The sequence below is a fragment of the Myodes glareolus genome, chromosome 17 (assembly GCF_982192425.1).
Source record: "Myodes glareolus chromosome 17, mMyoGla1.1, whole genome shotgun sequence".
Classification (NCBI taxonomy): domain Eukaryota; kingdom Metazoa; phylum Chordata; class Mammalia; order Rodentia; family Cricetidae; genus Myodes; species Myodes glareolus.
In genome coordinates this window covers 20,361,899-20,379,066 of record NC_142042.1, presented here as the reverse complement: position 1 = coordinate 20,379,066, position 17,168 = coordinate 20,361,899, and the positions used below count along the sequence as shown (strand labels likewise).

At 42.8% G+C, this 17,168-nt stretch overlaps 1 protein-coding gene and 1 long non-coding RNA gene across 3 annotated transcripts in view; one reads left to right on the top strand and one right to left on the bottom strand.

The window, feature by feature from the left end:
• LOC125414715 (alcohol dehydrogenase 6) overlaps positions 1 to 2,500 on the top strand; it is a 40,799-nt gene extending 38,299 nt beyond the window's left edge. For both annotated transcript variants that reach the window (XM_085677657.2, XM_048456852.3), the window contains exon 9: positions 864 to 2,500. In XM_085677657.2, coding sequence (XP_085533783.2) covers positions 864 to 888 — 25 coding nt within the window. In that variant the 3' untranslated portion in view covers positions 889 to 2,500. The remainder of the gene's footprint in view (positions 1 to 863) is intronic.
• Positions 2,501 to 13,032: 10,532 nt separating this feature from the next.
• LOC125414739 (uncharacterized) lies at positions 13,033 to 15,579 on the bottom strand. The gene is made up of 5 exons (XR_015735243.1): positions 15,461 to 15,579; positions 15,026 to 15,158; positions 14,567 to 14,641; positions 14,248 to 14,478; positions 13,033 to 13,631 (listed from the first exon to the last, which is right to left on the bottom strand). It is a non-coding gene; the product is annotated as an uncharacterized LOC125414739 (long non-coding RNA).
• Positions 15,580 to 17,168: the final 1,589 nt, after the last annotated feature.

The following is a 17,168-nucleotide window of genomic DNA, read 5'->3' as shown; positions in this document are numbered from 1 at the left end:
GTGCACCTTACTTCCCGTCTATCCTCCACGCCTCCCCGGAATAATAAGATTGACTACAAAAAGGAAAATGGAGCCCACTTTACAAAGAGGCTGTTGTTGGCATTTTTATTGCTTTGTTTCTGTATGGGGAATGTCTATAACATTCCTAATTCTGATACCTATTTAATCTCTCCAGTAGAAACTAACCATAAATGATATCAACCTTTGTCTTCATTGAAGTTTCTATTGCTGCCACGAAACACCATGACCAAAAAGAAAAGTTGGGGAGGAAGGGGTCTATTTGGCGTACCCTTCCACATTGCTGTTTATCACTGAAAGAAGTCAGGACAGGAATTCAAACAGGGCAGGATCCCAGAGTGCGTGAGCAGACTCAAAGGCCATGGAGGGGTGCCGCTCACTAACTTGCTCCCCAAGGCTTTCTCAGCCTGCTTTCTTACAGAACCCAGAACCATCAGCCAAGGGATGGTACCAACCACTATTGGTTGGGCCTTCCTCTGTTGATCACTAGATGAGAAAATACCTTACAGCTGAATCTCAAGGAGGCATTTCCTCAACCGAGGCTCCTCCCTCTCTGATGACCCTAGCCTGTGTCAAGTTGACACACGAAATCAGCCACTACAGCGCTTCCCACGGCTTTAAAGCTTCTTCCCTATTTTATTACTCGGAGAGCAGCATGCTATTTTGTTCACATTCCTCACAACTTGTCAGTCAGCCCGTTTTTTATCCAACCTTAAAGGAATAAGCATGAGAATAAACATGTGGAACATAGACCTCAAAAGTCTAAAACATGAAAATTTGAAATCAAAATACATGTTGCTTCACAAATTCCTCCAAGTTTTGTTTCTCTTCTTTTTCCTTTATAGCATCCGCTGCGTACTGCTACCTTAGTTACAAGATCAGCAGCATTTCACCACCTGGATTTTGCATATCATCATGATTTAGAAGAACCAGCCACACAACACTTTTCTATTTTTTTGCCTTGATTCATTCAACAACGTTGTATCAGGCTCTCTCACCTGATCACACCATCAGAATTGTTCTCACGTGACCCCCGGCCATGGCAGTGCCATGCAGGACCTCCCTTTCACAGCTACACTAAGGTCGATAAGAACCACCCAAGAGCACATCCTGCAGATGAAGGCACACCAAGATGCTCCACAGGCGCAGCTATCTCTGGACCCACATTTCTTCACCCACTGGATCTTTCCCACACTGTATGCATCTATATGTGAAGCTTGGTGTATTGTCCACAAGAATTAGAATTCCCCCCGGTGAAACTACTGGAACTAATAAACAACTGAGCAAACTTTCGGATCACAAAACCAACAGACAAAACTCAATAATGTGGTTATATGGCAATAGCAAGTTTTCAGATATGGAAATCCAGGAAGCAGTCTCACAGTTACTGTGAGATTGGTCTCTCAGATAATAACTAGGAACAAATTTATCCCAAGGTAAAAGATATCCACAACTAAAAACTATAAAACATTACAGAGTACAGTGGTGTGCTTCTTTAATCCAAGCACCTTGGTGGCCAAGGAGGGTCAACCTATGTGACAGGGCATGATTGCTCACATAGCAAGTTCTACATAACTTGATCATGATAAGATCATGTCTCAAATATATACATATTTAAATATATAAAAATGAAAACCATTCTTTGTTCATGAATTATGAATTACGAGAATATTGTTAAAATGTCTGTACTACCCACAGGGGATCATAGGAATCATGGGTGATGAAATCGGAGGGCCACAGCAAGCCGGCCCACCCTTTGATGACGCAGTCCACCCTTCGATCATCCTGGGAACGATGATCGGTGGACACTGCAAAAAGAGAGCTGGCCATGACCCTCATGGAAGAGCTGTTCCTCCTCTCCCCACACTGCAATTGGGAGAGATGGCCTCACCCCTCACTACAGGACAGGAAGAACTGGCCCTGATGGTATGGGCAGAGGGAGCTGGTTCTGCTGCTTCCCTGGGGTGACCTGGAGCGACCAGCTCAACTACTGCCCAGACCCAGAGCCCTAACATCTACACTATTTAGGACCTGCTGGAGCTCGTGAAGGGACTGGACTTGATATCCATGGGATCTCCAAGACCCAGGATGGCTTCAGGGTATCTGAGAAGAGTTTAGGTGAAGAGCCACTGATGATGCTGTGTGAGAGACCAGAGGCCTTGAACCACACCAATGACTCATTGCAATGAACATGTGAAAGACAAGCAGATTACACAAAAGGATGTATTGTGTGATGCATCACGGCTCCCAATGTCACGAGGATGAATGCAGAGATATTGGAGAGGCCGGAAAGACAGAGGAGTAAAGAGGGTTTTGTTCCTTCGGTTTTGTTTGGTTTGATTTTTTTTTTTTATTTTTCATCTGTGGGGGACACTGCAGGGGTGAGAAAAAGATATGGGGGGACTGGGATGTGAGCAGAATTGGGGTGCGTATTGTGAAATTCCCAAGAATCAATAAAGAAATTATGCTAAATATTAAAAAATTTTTTAAATGTCCATACTACATAGAGATCTACAGATTCAACGCAATCATACCATAAATATCAGCAATATTCCTCACAGATAAAAATAGTCTTCAAATATACATGAAACCCAAAAATGCAAATAAACAAAGCAATCCTGAGCAAAAAGTAAAAAACAGGACCCATTATGATCCAAAATACACTGCTGAGTCCTAGTGACCACAACAACATGGTTTGGCAGAAGAAAGAGAATCATAGACCAATGGAACCAAACAGAGAGCCCAGAAAAACTAAAGAGTGTGCAGTGAGCATGGTAAGAGGTTGCTAAGAAGATGCACTGGAGGAAGGAGAGTCTTTTCAATTCATGATCCTAGAAAGTTATATGGAAAACAAGTTTTTTAACCCATTTTGTTTTTTATTTTTTAATTGTTTTTATTGAGCTACATATTTTTCTCTGCTCCCCTGCTTTACTCTTCCCTCCCCTTCAACCCTCTCCCATAGTTCCCATGCTCCCAATTTACTCGGGAGATCCTAGTTTTTTTTCTACTTCCCATGTAGATTAGATCCATGTATGTCTCTCTTAGGGTCCTCATTGTTGTCTAGGTTCTCTGGGATTGTGAACTATAGATTGTTTTTTCTTTGCTTTATGTCTAAAATCCACTTATGAGTGAGTATATATGATACTTATCTTTCTGGGTCTGGGTTACCTTGTTCAGTATGATGTTTTCTAGATCCATCCATTTTCCCACAAATCTCAAGATATCATTATTATTTTTTTTCTGCTGTGTAGTACTCCATTATGTAAATATACCACATTTTCCTTATCCATTCTTTGGTCGAGGGACATTTAGGTCATTTCCAGGTTCTAGCTATGACAAACAATGCTGTTATAAACATAGCTGTATACATGCCCTTGTGGCACAATTGAGCATCCTTTGGGTATATACCCAAAAGTAGTATTGCTGGGTCTTGAGGTAGGTTGTTGTCGTCAGTGTTTTTGATCTTGGCCATTCTGATAGGTGTAAGATGGAATCTCAGAATTGTTTTGATTTTCATATCTCTGATGACTAAGGATGTTGAGCATTTCCTTAAGTGTCTTTCAGCCATTTTAGACTCCTCTGTGGAGAGTTCTCTGTTTAGGTCTTTACCCCATTTTTTTTATTGAATTGTTTGTTTTTTGATGACCAATTTCTTGAGTTCTTTGCATATTTTGGAGATCAGACCTCTGTCCAATGTGGGGTTGGTAAAGATCTTTTCCCATTCTGTGGGCTGCTGTTTTGTCTTATTGACCGTGTCCTTGCTTTACAGAAGCTTCTCAGTTTCAGGAGGTCCCATTTATTAATTGTTTTTCTCTGTGTCTGTGCTACTGGGGTTATATTTAGGAAGTGGTCTCTTGTGCCAATGTGTTCAAGTGTACTTCCCACTTTCTCTTCTTTAAGGTTCAGTGTGGCTGGCTTTCTGTTGAGATCTTTAATCCATTTGGACTTCAGTTTTCTGCATGGCAATAGATATGGTTCTATTTTCATTCTTCTACACGTTGATATCCAGTTATGCCAGCACCATTTGCTTAATATGTTTTCTTTTTTCCATTTTATATTTTTGGCTTCTTTGTCAAAAATCAGGTGTTCGTAGGTGTGTGAATTGATATCTGGGTCTTTGATTCGGTTCCATTGATCCTCCTGTCTGTTTTTATGCCAATACCAGACTGTTTTCAGTACTGTAGCTCTGTAGTAGAGTTTGAAGTCAGGGATAGTGATGCCTCCAGAAGTTCCTTTATTGTGCAGGATTGTTTTGGCTATCCTGGGTTTCTTGATTTTCTATATGAAGTTGAGTATTGTTCTTTTGAAGTCTGTCAAGACCTCGAAACTTTACTGGAATTTTGATGGGCATTGTATTGAATCGATAGATTGCTTTGGGTAGGATTGCCATTTTAATTATGTTAATTTTACCTACCCAAGAGCATGGAAGATATTTCCATTTTCTGGTGTCTTTGCTACGGACCGGCCCAGGGGAGTCACTCAGACCATAAGAGAATCAGGGCGAAGGCACAGGAGAAATCAGGATACGGCGAGGAAAGTGACACACAGACACTCTCAATGTTGAGACATGCTGTTGCGATTTACTTACTTCAGTGCAGGATTATATATTTCTTTTTTACAATCAAAGAACTTGGCAAAGGCATACATCATCAAATCATAAAACAGAAAAGAGCAGCATAAAACAGTTTACAAAAAGAATCTTTGAAGATGCTTTGACTTGGGCACAAGGACTTCTGTTCTCTCACACTTTGCAAAACAAATTCTCTCCTCTTGCCTTCAAAGAGATCACTGCCCTTGAGCTAGACCATCTTTATCAGCTTGCAGGTGGCTGGTTGGTTTGAGCTAAGTGACCTTGTGTGCCTGGGTGAGAAAGAAAAAAGCTACTATCTCCCTGGGAAAGTTTTCTGCTAGGAAATTTCTAATACATAGTCTTGAATCTCTCTGAAGTTTACTTTATATCACTAACTTCAACTCTCCTCCCTTCTCAATTCTCAGGCTCAGATATTGTCAGCTTAGGCTAGGTCTTTTTCTTCCCATAAAAAAGGTTTCATAGGCCTTCTGTTTACAACTGTACATATTTCGCAGGCAAATGCCTAAAGCTTCTAAGGTTTTTCTTAGTAAAATTAACTCCTTTTGTTCCACATCATCAAGGAATTGTCCTAATGATGATTCTGGCAATTCCCAGAACTGGCTACTTTTTTAAGGCTTTAATTAATAGTGGAGCAGAATTCAAAAATGTCCTTAGCAGTCTTGTTTGTATCCACAACTGCCTGGAATAGTTTGATCTGTTAGCAATATGCAAGAATCACAAAGAACATACAGACAAGGGAAAAAGACAGACATATGGCTCCAAGGACAGCCAGGTTGAGTCAGTACTAATGGCGACTCAGGTAGCATTACACCACAACTGATTGCCAAGGGACCGCTTGGAACACACAGCTCCGAGAAGCACAAATCCCACTCCTTCCGGCAATATTTGCTCATCCAGTCAGCATTTCTGCTACACTGGCGAGATAGTCGTGGATGTAGCATGTCTTCTTCAATTTCTTTCTTCAAAGATTTAAAGTTCTTGTCATATAGTTCTCCCACTTGTTTGGTTAGAGTTACTCCAAGTGATTTTATTCTATTTGTGCCTATTGTGAAGGGTGGCTTTTCTCTGATTTCTTTCTCAGCTCATTTATCGTCTGTGTAAAGGAGGGCTACTGATTTTTTTTTTGAGTTTACCTTGTATCCTGCTATATTACTGATGGTGTTTATGAGTTGTAGAAGTTCCTTGGTAGAATTGTTTACTTATGTATACAATCATATCATCAGCAAGTAGAGAGAGTTTAACTTCTTCTTTTCTAATTTGTATCCCCTTGATCTCCTTTTGTTGTCTTATTGCTCTAGCTAGAACCTGAAGTACTTTATTGAATAGATATGGAGAGTGGACAACCATGTCTTGTTCCTGATTTCAGCGGGATCGCTTTGAGCAGCTCTCAATTTAGTTTGATATTGGCTGCTGGATTGCTGTATATTGCCTTTGTTATGTTTAGATATATTCCTTGTATCCCTGCTCTCTCTAAGACATTTATTATGAAGGGATATTGTATTTTATCAAAAGCTTTTTCAACATTTAATGAGATGATCATGTGGGGTTTTTATTTTCAGTTTCTCTATATGGTGGATTACATTGACAAATTTTTATGTGTTGAACTATCCCTACATCTCTGAGATGATTGTTTCCATTGAGAAGTCTGGTGTAATTCTGGTAGGTCTGCCTTTATATGTTACTTGTCCTTTGCAGCTCTTAATATTCTTTTTTTATTCTGTATGTTTATTGTTTTGATTATTATGTGGCAAGGGGACTTTTTTAAATCCAGTTTAAGGGTGCCTGAACCGGCCTTGGCCCATAACCATACTGATGAATATTTTGCTTATCACCATAGATCCTTCATCTGGCGATGGATGGCGATACAGACGGAGACCCACATTGGAGCACCGGACTGAGCCCCCCAAGGTCCAAATGAGGAGCAGAAGGACAAAGAAAATGACGAAGGACTGCGAGGGATGCTATCACCCACTGATACAAGGGGACTGATCTAATGAGAGTTTACCAAGGGCAGTTGGACTGCAACTGAAGGAGCACGTGATCCAACCAGATTCTCTGAATGTGGCCGGATTCTCTGAATGTGGCTGGCCCGGAGTCTTTCTGAGAAGCCATTAACAATGACACTGGGACTAGTTTCCTCTGCATATACTGGATTTTTGGGATCCAGTCTGTTTGGATACTCACTTTCCTGGACCTGGAGGGAGGGGGGAGGAACTTGAACTTCCCACAGGGCTGGAAACCCTGACTGCCCTTAGGGACAAAGAGGGAGGAGGAGAGGGAGGGGGGGAGTGGGAGGGTGTTGGGAAGAGGGGCGTAAAGGGAAACTTTTATAATTTAATAAAATTACTTTCAAAAAAATAAATCCAGTTTATTTGGTGTTCTATAGGCTTCTTGTATCTTCATGTGCATATCTTTCTTTAGGTTGAGAAAGTTTTCTTTTATGACTTTGTTGAATATATTGTCTGAGCTTTTGAGTTGAACTTCTTCCCCTTCTTCTATACCTATTATCCTTAGGTTAGTCTTTTCATGGTGTCCCATATTTCCTGAATATTTTATGTTAAGCTTTTGTTAGATCTAATGTTTTCTTTGACTAATGGGTCCATTTCCTCTATTGTATCTTCAGCACTTGAGATTCTCTCTTCCATCTCTTGTATTCTGCTATTCATGCTTGCATTTGTGGTTCCTGATCGGGAAAACAAGTTTTTTTTCCACATACAAAAAAATAAAGCTATACTGCTCCTATTCTTGAGCCGATTTCAAAAACAAACTCTAAGCACACTGATGTCTTCCATGTAAGGACTGCAACTCCTAAACTACTATAAGAAAGCGTAGGGAAACAGTTCTGAGCCTTGAAATGGGCAAGGGACTGTTGGACAACACCTCATAGACACAGAAAAGATAAGTAATTAGTCAAATTGGATTACAGCCAACCAAGAAGGGGTTCTGCGCAGCAAGGGAAGTTGTCACCCAAGTGAAGACAGCATGCCATTGCAAGATGGTTCTGGAGTAGAGTACTATGAGAAGTGGCAATTAACAGATATAAGGTGAGAACAGATAGCACATTGTGTATTTCAAATAATATCAAAGAAAAGGGATTTTGAGTGTTTTTCTCACAAAGAAACACTTTTTCAGGAGACTGTTTACTGTGATCTAATATCCCAAAGTATATACACATGCTGCTCCATAATTATATAGAACTTTATGCTTTTGTATGTCAGCTAAAAATAATCTCAAGATGCTTAAGAGATGACTTAGTGGTTAGGAGCACTTGCTGCTCTTTCTGAGGACCCAGGTTTAGTTCCAAACACCCACATAGTGACTCACAACCTCTTCTGGCCTCCATGGATATTGAATGCATACAGTACACAGACATACATGCAGGCAAAACACCCATGCACCTAAAACAAAAATAAGCCTTTTTAAAATAACAGAAATGAAAATGCATTGATTTTTAGAATTAAATAAAACTCCCTGTCTCAGTTACTTCTTTTGTTTTGATAAGAAACCATGACCTTTGAGATGCTTGCTCCCTGTACATAGGCAGGTGCTACCAAACCTATCTACTCTGGATGACAGACACATCTTCTCCATCTTTCCATGTCTAAGCTGAAAATCTGCATTCTCTCTTTCCTACCTCCATTTCAAACCATCCTCCTACCTACTCTATCCCTAAAATAAATTTTGTAACGGTGAGAACTTGGAGGAATCTCATCATGCTGGAAAGTCAGAATTTCCCAGGAAGGAATTAACAAAGCCCAATTATCCGAGCTCCTTTGACTATCTCCTAACAACTTTCATCCCCCCTTTTAAGGTAAACTTTCAATATGTAGCCCAGGCTGGCCTCAGCTCACAATTCTCCTGCCATAAACTTCAATGTACTGAAGTTACAAGAGTGAGTTACTCCACTCTGCTTCCTTCTGTCTTCTTTAAGCACCTGTTCATGGTGGAGCTCATTGAAAACATCTAATTTTATCACAAAAGCAGCATCTCTGTCTTCTTTCTGTTAATACTTAATTGTAGAAGGCCGCAATCACACTCTCCACCATAGATGGCGCTGCACCACCAGGTGAACTAGAAAGCTCACATGTGTTGGTATTTTTCCACTACTCCCAAGGTTTCACCTGGGACTGGGAGCAGTTGACCAATCCAGGAATGACACGTCCAGGGCAGGGTCTGTTTTCCTTTATAAGGGCTGGGTTTCCCTCATTCTGGGTCTCCGCCATGTAAGCTTATGCTCTCCCTCTCAAGATGCATAAAGCTTTACTGCAGAAGAATCCTAAGTGTCCCGCGTCGTTCTTGCTGGCGAGACGGTAGCGTGGGACATCTGGTGCTCGAAACCCCGGGACGCCGGGGGACCCTGACAACTGCTCGCACCGCCGGAGACCCCTTGGACACAAGGAGGATTCAGAACTGCAGGGTGTTTGCTCAGAGAGGTACGACTATTCTTGGACTTTTCGGTTTTGGGCTTGACTTGTCTCCACCTTGGAAAGATTTTGTAGAGGCCTTGGTACTTCTTAGCAGTTCTCTTATCACTTTGAAATTGCTTAGAAGATAAATCCTGCCAGGCTGTTGTTGCAGACGGACAAAATGTATTGGAGGAAGTCCAGGATAGCATATCAGAAACTGAGTGCAGTGAGAGGTTAGGCGCGCCTGTAAGAAAAAGAAGTAAGGAAAAAGAACCCCCTGGTGGAATGGGGGAGACTGAAAAGGAAATAAGAAAAAAGGACCCCCCGGTGGTTCTAAAAATGGGGGAGAAGATGCAAAAAAGCTTTATGTTATGTTGTTTGTAATGCAGCTGCGGCTGGAGGGCGGCTGGAGCGGAGCTTTGCTCTGTGGCTATGGTGGGAGACACGTTGTGCCGGCTCAGTCGGTGCCTGGCCTGGAGGGTATCACAGCAGTACCGAGAATGAGAGAGGTGCCACAAGCTGCCAGGCCAGAAGGCTTGCAATGTGCCTGAAACTGTGAGGGGCTCTGAGGCTGGAGTGGCTTCTGTTCCGCTTGGCTGAGCTGAGCTGTGCTGATCCTAGGTAACAAAGGCGGACCAATAGCCTGGGGCAATGGGCGGGGCGAACAATGCCGGCTACTAGCCCGAGAGATTTTCCATCTGAATAAGGAACTGAAGAGATAGCTTAGGGGTTAAGAATGCTGCCTGCTCTTCCAAGGGTCATGAGTTCAATTCCCCAGTGACCACATGGCAGCTTACAACTATTTGGTTTTAAATCTAATGTTTCAGGATCCACAGGGAGGTAGATGCAAAAAGCCCTTAGATTTTTAAGGTGATTGGGTCATTGGCTAAATCTGTGACTGTGGCAAAAAAGCCCAGAGTTTCCAAAATGCCTCTGGTAGACTTCTTGATGCAGCTGGAGAATTGCGCTCCTGCGATCCCAGATGCAATGACTGATTATTAAGCAATTGTTTAGTTATCTTCTAGGTAATTGGACTGGAAAACTTGATGAGAAAGTAACAAGGATGACCCTCTAAACGCTACCATAGATACATCTATTAGAGGTAGAATAAAGAACAGCTTTATTATGGCAGCTTGCCCAATTGGGCTGTGAATGGAAAACTCCAGCCTTATGTGTGACCAGTATACCATATGAGAACTTTATAAAAGTGGCTAACTTGTCCCGAGAATTGTCTTTGTATCTTGCAGGAGAATTTTGATGATTTGCTGTCCTCCTTGAGATGGTCCATCATGACAATCAACTCCACGCGAGTGGACATAAGCCTGGCCAAAGGATTCCAGTCCTGGATTGTGTCCTTCATCCCCTACTTCAAAGAATGGGTAGAGGTGGAAATGTTTTGGAACAGTCTTATGCTATGGATTAGTGTTTTTCCTCTGGATGGTCTGCTGACTCAAATCCCAAAATCGTAGGGACAAAGTGGTTATTGCACAAGCGCTGGCTGCCCTGGAACAGGGGGCCTCTACTGATGTGTGGTTATCTATGTTAAAGCAGTAAGGTTTAAGCCAACCAGCTCCTGCACCCCTAGGACTGTGGTCCATTGCACAGGGTGGAGTGCTTGGCTTAGCTAGCCCTGAAGGTTGTCGAGCTTAAGAGCATCGCACAGAGAATGACCCTCTCTGAGAGATAAGTCGCTCTGCTTAAGGGTTTCCTGCCGTATATTCCCTTTCCCAGAAAATTGGCAGAGGGCAGGCCGGATAGGTTCCAGGTGTCATGAGCCTAGGAACAGATTCCGTGTAAGCCCATTTTAATGTTTTCATTTTGGGAAGTGCGACCTCTATCTTTACCTTCCTAGGGAGTTGCCTTTCTGCAAAGAAGTAAAATTAGGGGGAGATGTAGAAGGCCGCAATCACACTCTCCACCATAGATGGCGCTGCACCACCAGGTGAGCTAGAAAGCTCACATGTGTTGGTATTTTTCCACTACTCCCAAGGTTTCACCTGGGACTGGGAGCAGTTGACCAATCCAGGAATGACACGTCCAGGGCAGGGTCTGTTTTCCTTTATAAGGGCTGGGTTTCCCTCATTCTGGGTCTCCGTCATGTAAGCTTATGCTTTCCCTCTCAAGACGCATAAAGCTTTACTGCAGAAGAATCCTAAGTGTCCCGCGTCGTTCTTGCTGGCGAGACGGTAGCGTGGGACACTTAATCAAAAATATTACACAAGCAATGGTTCTCTACATCAGTTTATAGCTATTCACCACTGATGCTAGCTAGCTAAAGGCCACACTCAACTACAAACCTGTGTCCTGCCTCAAAGCCCCACCATTTCAGCTACATTTAATGGCCCTGTCCCAACCACCAAGCAAGACACATCTTTGCAATTTCTAGGCATGGCGTTTCCCAGGATAGTGAATACACGGTGGTTTATGGCCTCTTCCAAGGCTTGCCTAATCCCACACCCACACTATAAGCAGGTAGTCAGCTTCTAAATACAGCTTGATTAAATCATGCAACGTTTTGAGTTTCTTCTACACTTTTATCTGAAAGAATAATTATATCATTAGTTATTACTCAAATCATAATAAAGCATGTATAAAATATAGAGGTCTTCTGCTGAAATACAGTGAGCAAATGCTAGGCTGTGACCCTGCATTCATGTGCTGCGGGATAATGCTCTTGTACACTGTAAAGATTTTTCGCTCGTATTCATCTAATAAAAGCTGATTGGCCAGTAGCCAGGCAGGAAGTATAAGTGGAGCAACCAGACCAGGAGAATTCTGGGAAGAGAAAAGACAGAGATGCAGTTGCCAGCCAGACACAGAGGAAGCAAGATGAGAAAAGATACCAAGTCATATGGCTAAGCATAGATAAAAATTATGGGTTAATTTAATTTGTAAGAGCTAGTTAATAATAAGCCTGAGCAAAAGGCCAAACAGTTTATATTTAATATAAGCCTCTGTCTCTCATTAGAAAAGCACAGGCTTCTAAGAGATAACAACTAAACATGATAAAAATAAAATACAATACGATGAAAAAAAAAGTTTTCATGTTGAAGTTGAACATGGCAACCCAACAGGAGTCCCAAGCGCAGGCACAGGGTTTGAGACCCACTGGTTCTCACAGTCAGGTGTCCCATAAAAATACTAAGCTAATAGCTTTAGTGTATACGCAGAGAACCAGATGCAACCTGTGTAAGTCCTGTGCTGCTGTTTCAGTCTCTGTGAACCTTGCTTAATTTTCAAAGGGCCATCTTCTTCTGGTGTCCTCCATCCCCTCTGGCTCTTAGAATAGTCCTGCCTCCTCTTCCACAGGATTCCCTGAGCTGGGGGCGGGGGAGGGACAGATTTGATGGAGACCTCCAATTTAGACGCCATCTGCATAAGGTCTGGGTGCTGCCAGAGGAAGCCTCTCTGATGATGGTTGGCTAAGGCACTGGTCTATGAGTACGGCAGAGCATCACCAGGGATCATTTTATTGTTTTATCTTTCTTTCCTTTTTTCAAGTAGAGTTTGATTTTCACCCTCTGGGCCATCTAGTCTCCGGTTCTTGGTTACTCAAGCAGAGCTGGTTCTGAGTTCCTTCTCGTGGAGCCTTAGGTCAATCAGCATTGGTTGGCCACTCCCACAAATTCTGTACCACCGTTTCCCTAGCATATTTTGTAGGTAGCACATATTGTAGTTCAAAGGTTTTTGTGGCTGGGTTGCTATCCACGTTTCTCTTTGGTCGCCTGCAGGGTACCTTCCCTTACCAACGGGACTAGAACGTAGTAGTGAGGACTCTAGTCAGGCACCAGCTCAGCTTCTCCAAAGAGTTGCGTAGGTGTTGTCCTTGGCAATGGGGCCCCACTGTGAGTTTGCAGAGAGGATCATTTTGTCTTAGTGTACAGCTTGGATTATTTGTGGATTTCCATGGGAGTCCCCTGGCCAACAACTCAACTGAATGCAACCTAGTCAGTCCCTCCAGTAGAAGCCTCAAAAAGGGAAAAACTCGTAGAAAGATATTCAAATCAGTTTGGAAATTTGGGCTTTATTAATGCCTTTCTCGGAAATTCTGACATTACAACATGTTGAGATTCCTCCATGTGTATGATGGTTTCATATTTTTGCCTTTCACACACACTCTCAATTTTCTATTAAATGTTGGAAATTAATGCTAGCCCTCCCTCTAGTGGTAGCACTCGTCATTAACCTACATTATAACTTCAAAACCTGCTTCCTACTCCCAACAATTTCTCTCCAACTTCCCCCAAAAGCCAAATAGCCCACCACCAGAATGAGCGGCACGATCCTAAAGCAGTCCACTAGCTTCGCTTTGTCCTTTCGGGGAGCTCCGATAGTCAGTTGACAAATCACAACGCTACAGTCCACAATGTGCGGTGAGACACGGAAACAGCCTGACAGCTAAGGAAAGACAGGCAAATAATCACAGCTCAGTATAAAAAGTGTTATTACGGGGGAATAAGCAGCCAACAAACCAGAGGTAAAAGTCTTTCTGCCTAGAAGATGACAGGAAACTCAGAGAAAATACCTGAGCCTCCGTGGGTACAATTTCTGCCACGTGGGAAAAGCGGTTTGTGTGTGGAGTGGCGCTGTTCTGTGATGCACCCTGGGTAGCAGCCCTGTGGAAAGAACCCGCGAGCCTGGAGCTGTAAGGCCTTCCAGTCCCCTGGAAGGGAACCTGGAAGCAGATTCTTCCTGAGCCGATCCTCGAGATGATTGCAGGTCTGGGCAGCACATACAATCGGGGACCTTCTGAGCTAAACTTGCTCTCCCAGACTCCCGGCCAACAGAAACTTTGAGAGCACATTTGTGTTTTAATCTGTCAAGCAGTGAGTTGCTGATGTGTAAGTGCTCATGCAAGGAGTGGTGACCCCCTGGCATGCACATGCAGTTGTGGCACCTTACTAAAAGTCTCTCTTGAGGTGACCCGGGATGGGGTAGCGGGCACACGGAATGTACTGCCTTGTGCAGTATCACTATCTTATCTGATTGTTATAGAAATAGAAAACTGAGTATCACAAGCATAAAGGGTGAATAGCAACCAGTGCCCATGGACTAAAAAGATCTCTAGGAATGAGTAATCTCTAGGCATAAAGAGGGTTCTTTAGAAGACATCTAACAGGCACAAAATGTCTACCTAACAAAGCAGTAGGAGCTTCCCCAGTAGGAAATACAATCACCACAGCCCCTGACTTTCAGCAGGTTTACTTTGCATACAGACCACGCATGAAATACCTCCTTCGGAGTGGGTGCCGATCCAATCAGAAAGCTGCTGACTACCTCGCCACAGCCCCTAATGCACATATGGGCACAGAAAGTCAGTGACGTAACACTCGGGGTCTCCAGCTGGCTGCGGCTGTTGGTGACTTCTCTCCCCCAGGAGCATGTAAAGCACTTCCAACATGGTGAAAACCAGCCAGCAAGGAGGAAGCTTCCGGCCCAGTTCCAGCATGGTTTCTCTGTGTCCTGCAACCAAAATGTGTAGAGCCTTCAGCAAGAAGGAAGAGATTTTTCAAACAGCATTCCCAGTCTTGGCACAGAGGCCAAATCTGACCTGTCGCTGAAGATGGTTCATCTGGCCCCAGACATTCGACATTCAGTAAGCAGCTTGCATAATGGCTGAAGGGCTCTGTTGGTAGGTGGGCATCAATGCGTATGATTTTAACAAAGCAGACACGGTCCTTATCGTCACAAAGATTTCAGTCTCCTGAGAATAACGATTAACAAAAGCATGCACACACATACAGTTAATCACAAAATGCAATAAACATTAGAAAAGTCAGGATTTAAAAGTGGATTTATTTTGGACCGAAAGACAGATTTTTTTGAAGTGAATTTTAGATACCAGTCGAGCACTGGATGCATGGAAGAGACTTGGACACAAGGCTCGCACCACAGTCAACCTTCTAATATGGTTTAGTATCTGTGCTTTGCTTTTTAACATTCGCAGGATGCAAAAAGTGTCCTAGCTATAACTGCTCATTTTATATTTCATTATTATTACAGAAGACACCTGTGATACTCAATGCTTGTGTATCTCTTCCTGTGGTCTTCCATACTATGACCTTTTCCCTCTGGAATAGCCCATGATGCTGACTCTGCTTCCGGGCAGCTCAGATGAATCCGTCCATGTTCCTTGCTGGGGCCTGCAGTGAACAAACAGTTATGTTGTTCGTCAGTGTTACAGAATTCTTGTGGTTCCATTTAAATTCTGCACACAACATTCTGCTGAGATTTGTCACTGATTAAATAAGGGTGCCACTGAGCAGGTCAAATTTGAGAGTGCGGGCTGGAGGGCTGGGAAGGAATGGCACAGGAGGCCTGCAGCACAAAGAACCTGGATCCAGTTTGCCGAGTTAGAAGAGGTAAGGGATAATCTGAAACCTGAATGATTCGGAAAATTGCGTTTACTTGATATTTCAGTATTAAAGTAACTGTATATACTCACCTAAAGATGAGGAATTTAACCTTTATTCTGGAGTTCTAACCAAGACCAGGACACTAAGATCCCCAGGCAATTATTAACTGATAATAACAATGAACTGAGTGTTGTCCCAGAGTTCAGAATTCTATTCACTAATAATAATAGAGAGGAAAATTACAGAGTCCAAACTTTATCAAATACCCAAAGCTGCCAGAGCAGTAGCTGATGATAAATATGAACTTTGTAATCAAACAGACTTCAAATCTAGCTCTTGCTTCACTAAGCAAACATGTTACCTACATTGCTGTATTTTACATTTACAGAGTACCTGGTACTTTCCAGAACTCTGAAATTCTCTAGGAAGGACATATAAAACGCCATCTCAATCCTAATGACATACTACTATACCCATAGACCATGACTGGCTCACCCCACATCAAAGCTTCTCCTTGAACTAGATGAGGATTTGTGTTAAATATATGTACATCACCTCAGTAGAACATGAAATCAGATGGGGCTCATATGTCTATCTCAGTGTGCCTAACAAGCAAACCAAGATGGAGAAGACAAAGCCTGTACATCTGAAGGATATCTCAGAGTTTAGTAAGCAAGACAGCTGTGGGACAGCTCCACGCAGGGCAGCACAGAAGCAAGAGGGTCAGAGGAGGATGCAGAGAGCACCGGGGAGCAAGACACAAATTGGGAACCTGAAGAGAAAGTCAGTAGTATTTAGTGTGTGGGTAAGTGTTCAGGAACAACTGAGTTCTGAGGTTGATTTGGGAAGCTTTGGAGAGCTCTGGATGCTTATAGACCAGAAAAGGTATCTGATTTTTTTAAAAACTAGAAAATGAGAGATAAAGGGGGTTTTCTTTTTAAGAAACTGTTAGGAATATGAATCTAGTGCTTTGAAACAGCGAGTGCAGGCAGAGCTGTGCCAGCAGGAGACTCCTCATCAAGATTACTACAACAGCGTAAACAAGAAATAATGAGAAGCCTACCTGCAGATTAGTAACAGTGGGAAGAGGAAATGAAACGGGGTGCACAGAGCTTGTCAGTGCTGTGCAGAATGGTCAGGGGAGCTTTGGAACTCTGAGAAAAAGAATAGAGACACTCCTGTCAAAGCCAAAGTAAGAGAATAAGCCATGTTCAAGTTTGAAAAAAAAAAGAGAGAGACAGGTTGTTTTGTGAACATAAACACTTAAAATAGAGATGTCTACAAGCAATTAGCATGTCCAGCCTAAAGCACCAAGAAAGCTGGGAAGGAGGAAGGAGGGAAGAAGGAAGGAAAGAAGGAAGGAATGAGGGAGGAAGGGAGGAGGGAGGAAGGAAGGTAGTGAGGAGGGAGGGAGAAAGGAAAGTAGGTGGAAGAAAGGGCTACAGTGATGAACACGAGGTGATAAAGGCTAGAAAAGCTCACAGCTACAGAAAAAGTTTATAAAAGGTTAGGTGTTTGGAAGGTTTGGTTTGTTTGATTTTGCAAGGAGACTACTAATAACCTTTAAAAATGTTTAAGTAGAAAGGTAAATGTTAGGGATATTCCTAAAAATGAGCCTCTCCACCGACACAAATAATCCCAATCAGACCAAATTAGAAGATATCCAGGTTTAATTGGACGCCTGCGCTCTCAGGTGGCCTGAGAAGTGGGGGGGGGGGGTACAGAAAGAAGAAAAGACCAACAAAGAGGAAGAGGAGAGACCTCGTGTTTATTTTCTGGGGAGCAGTTTAAATAGCC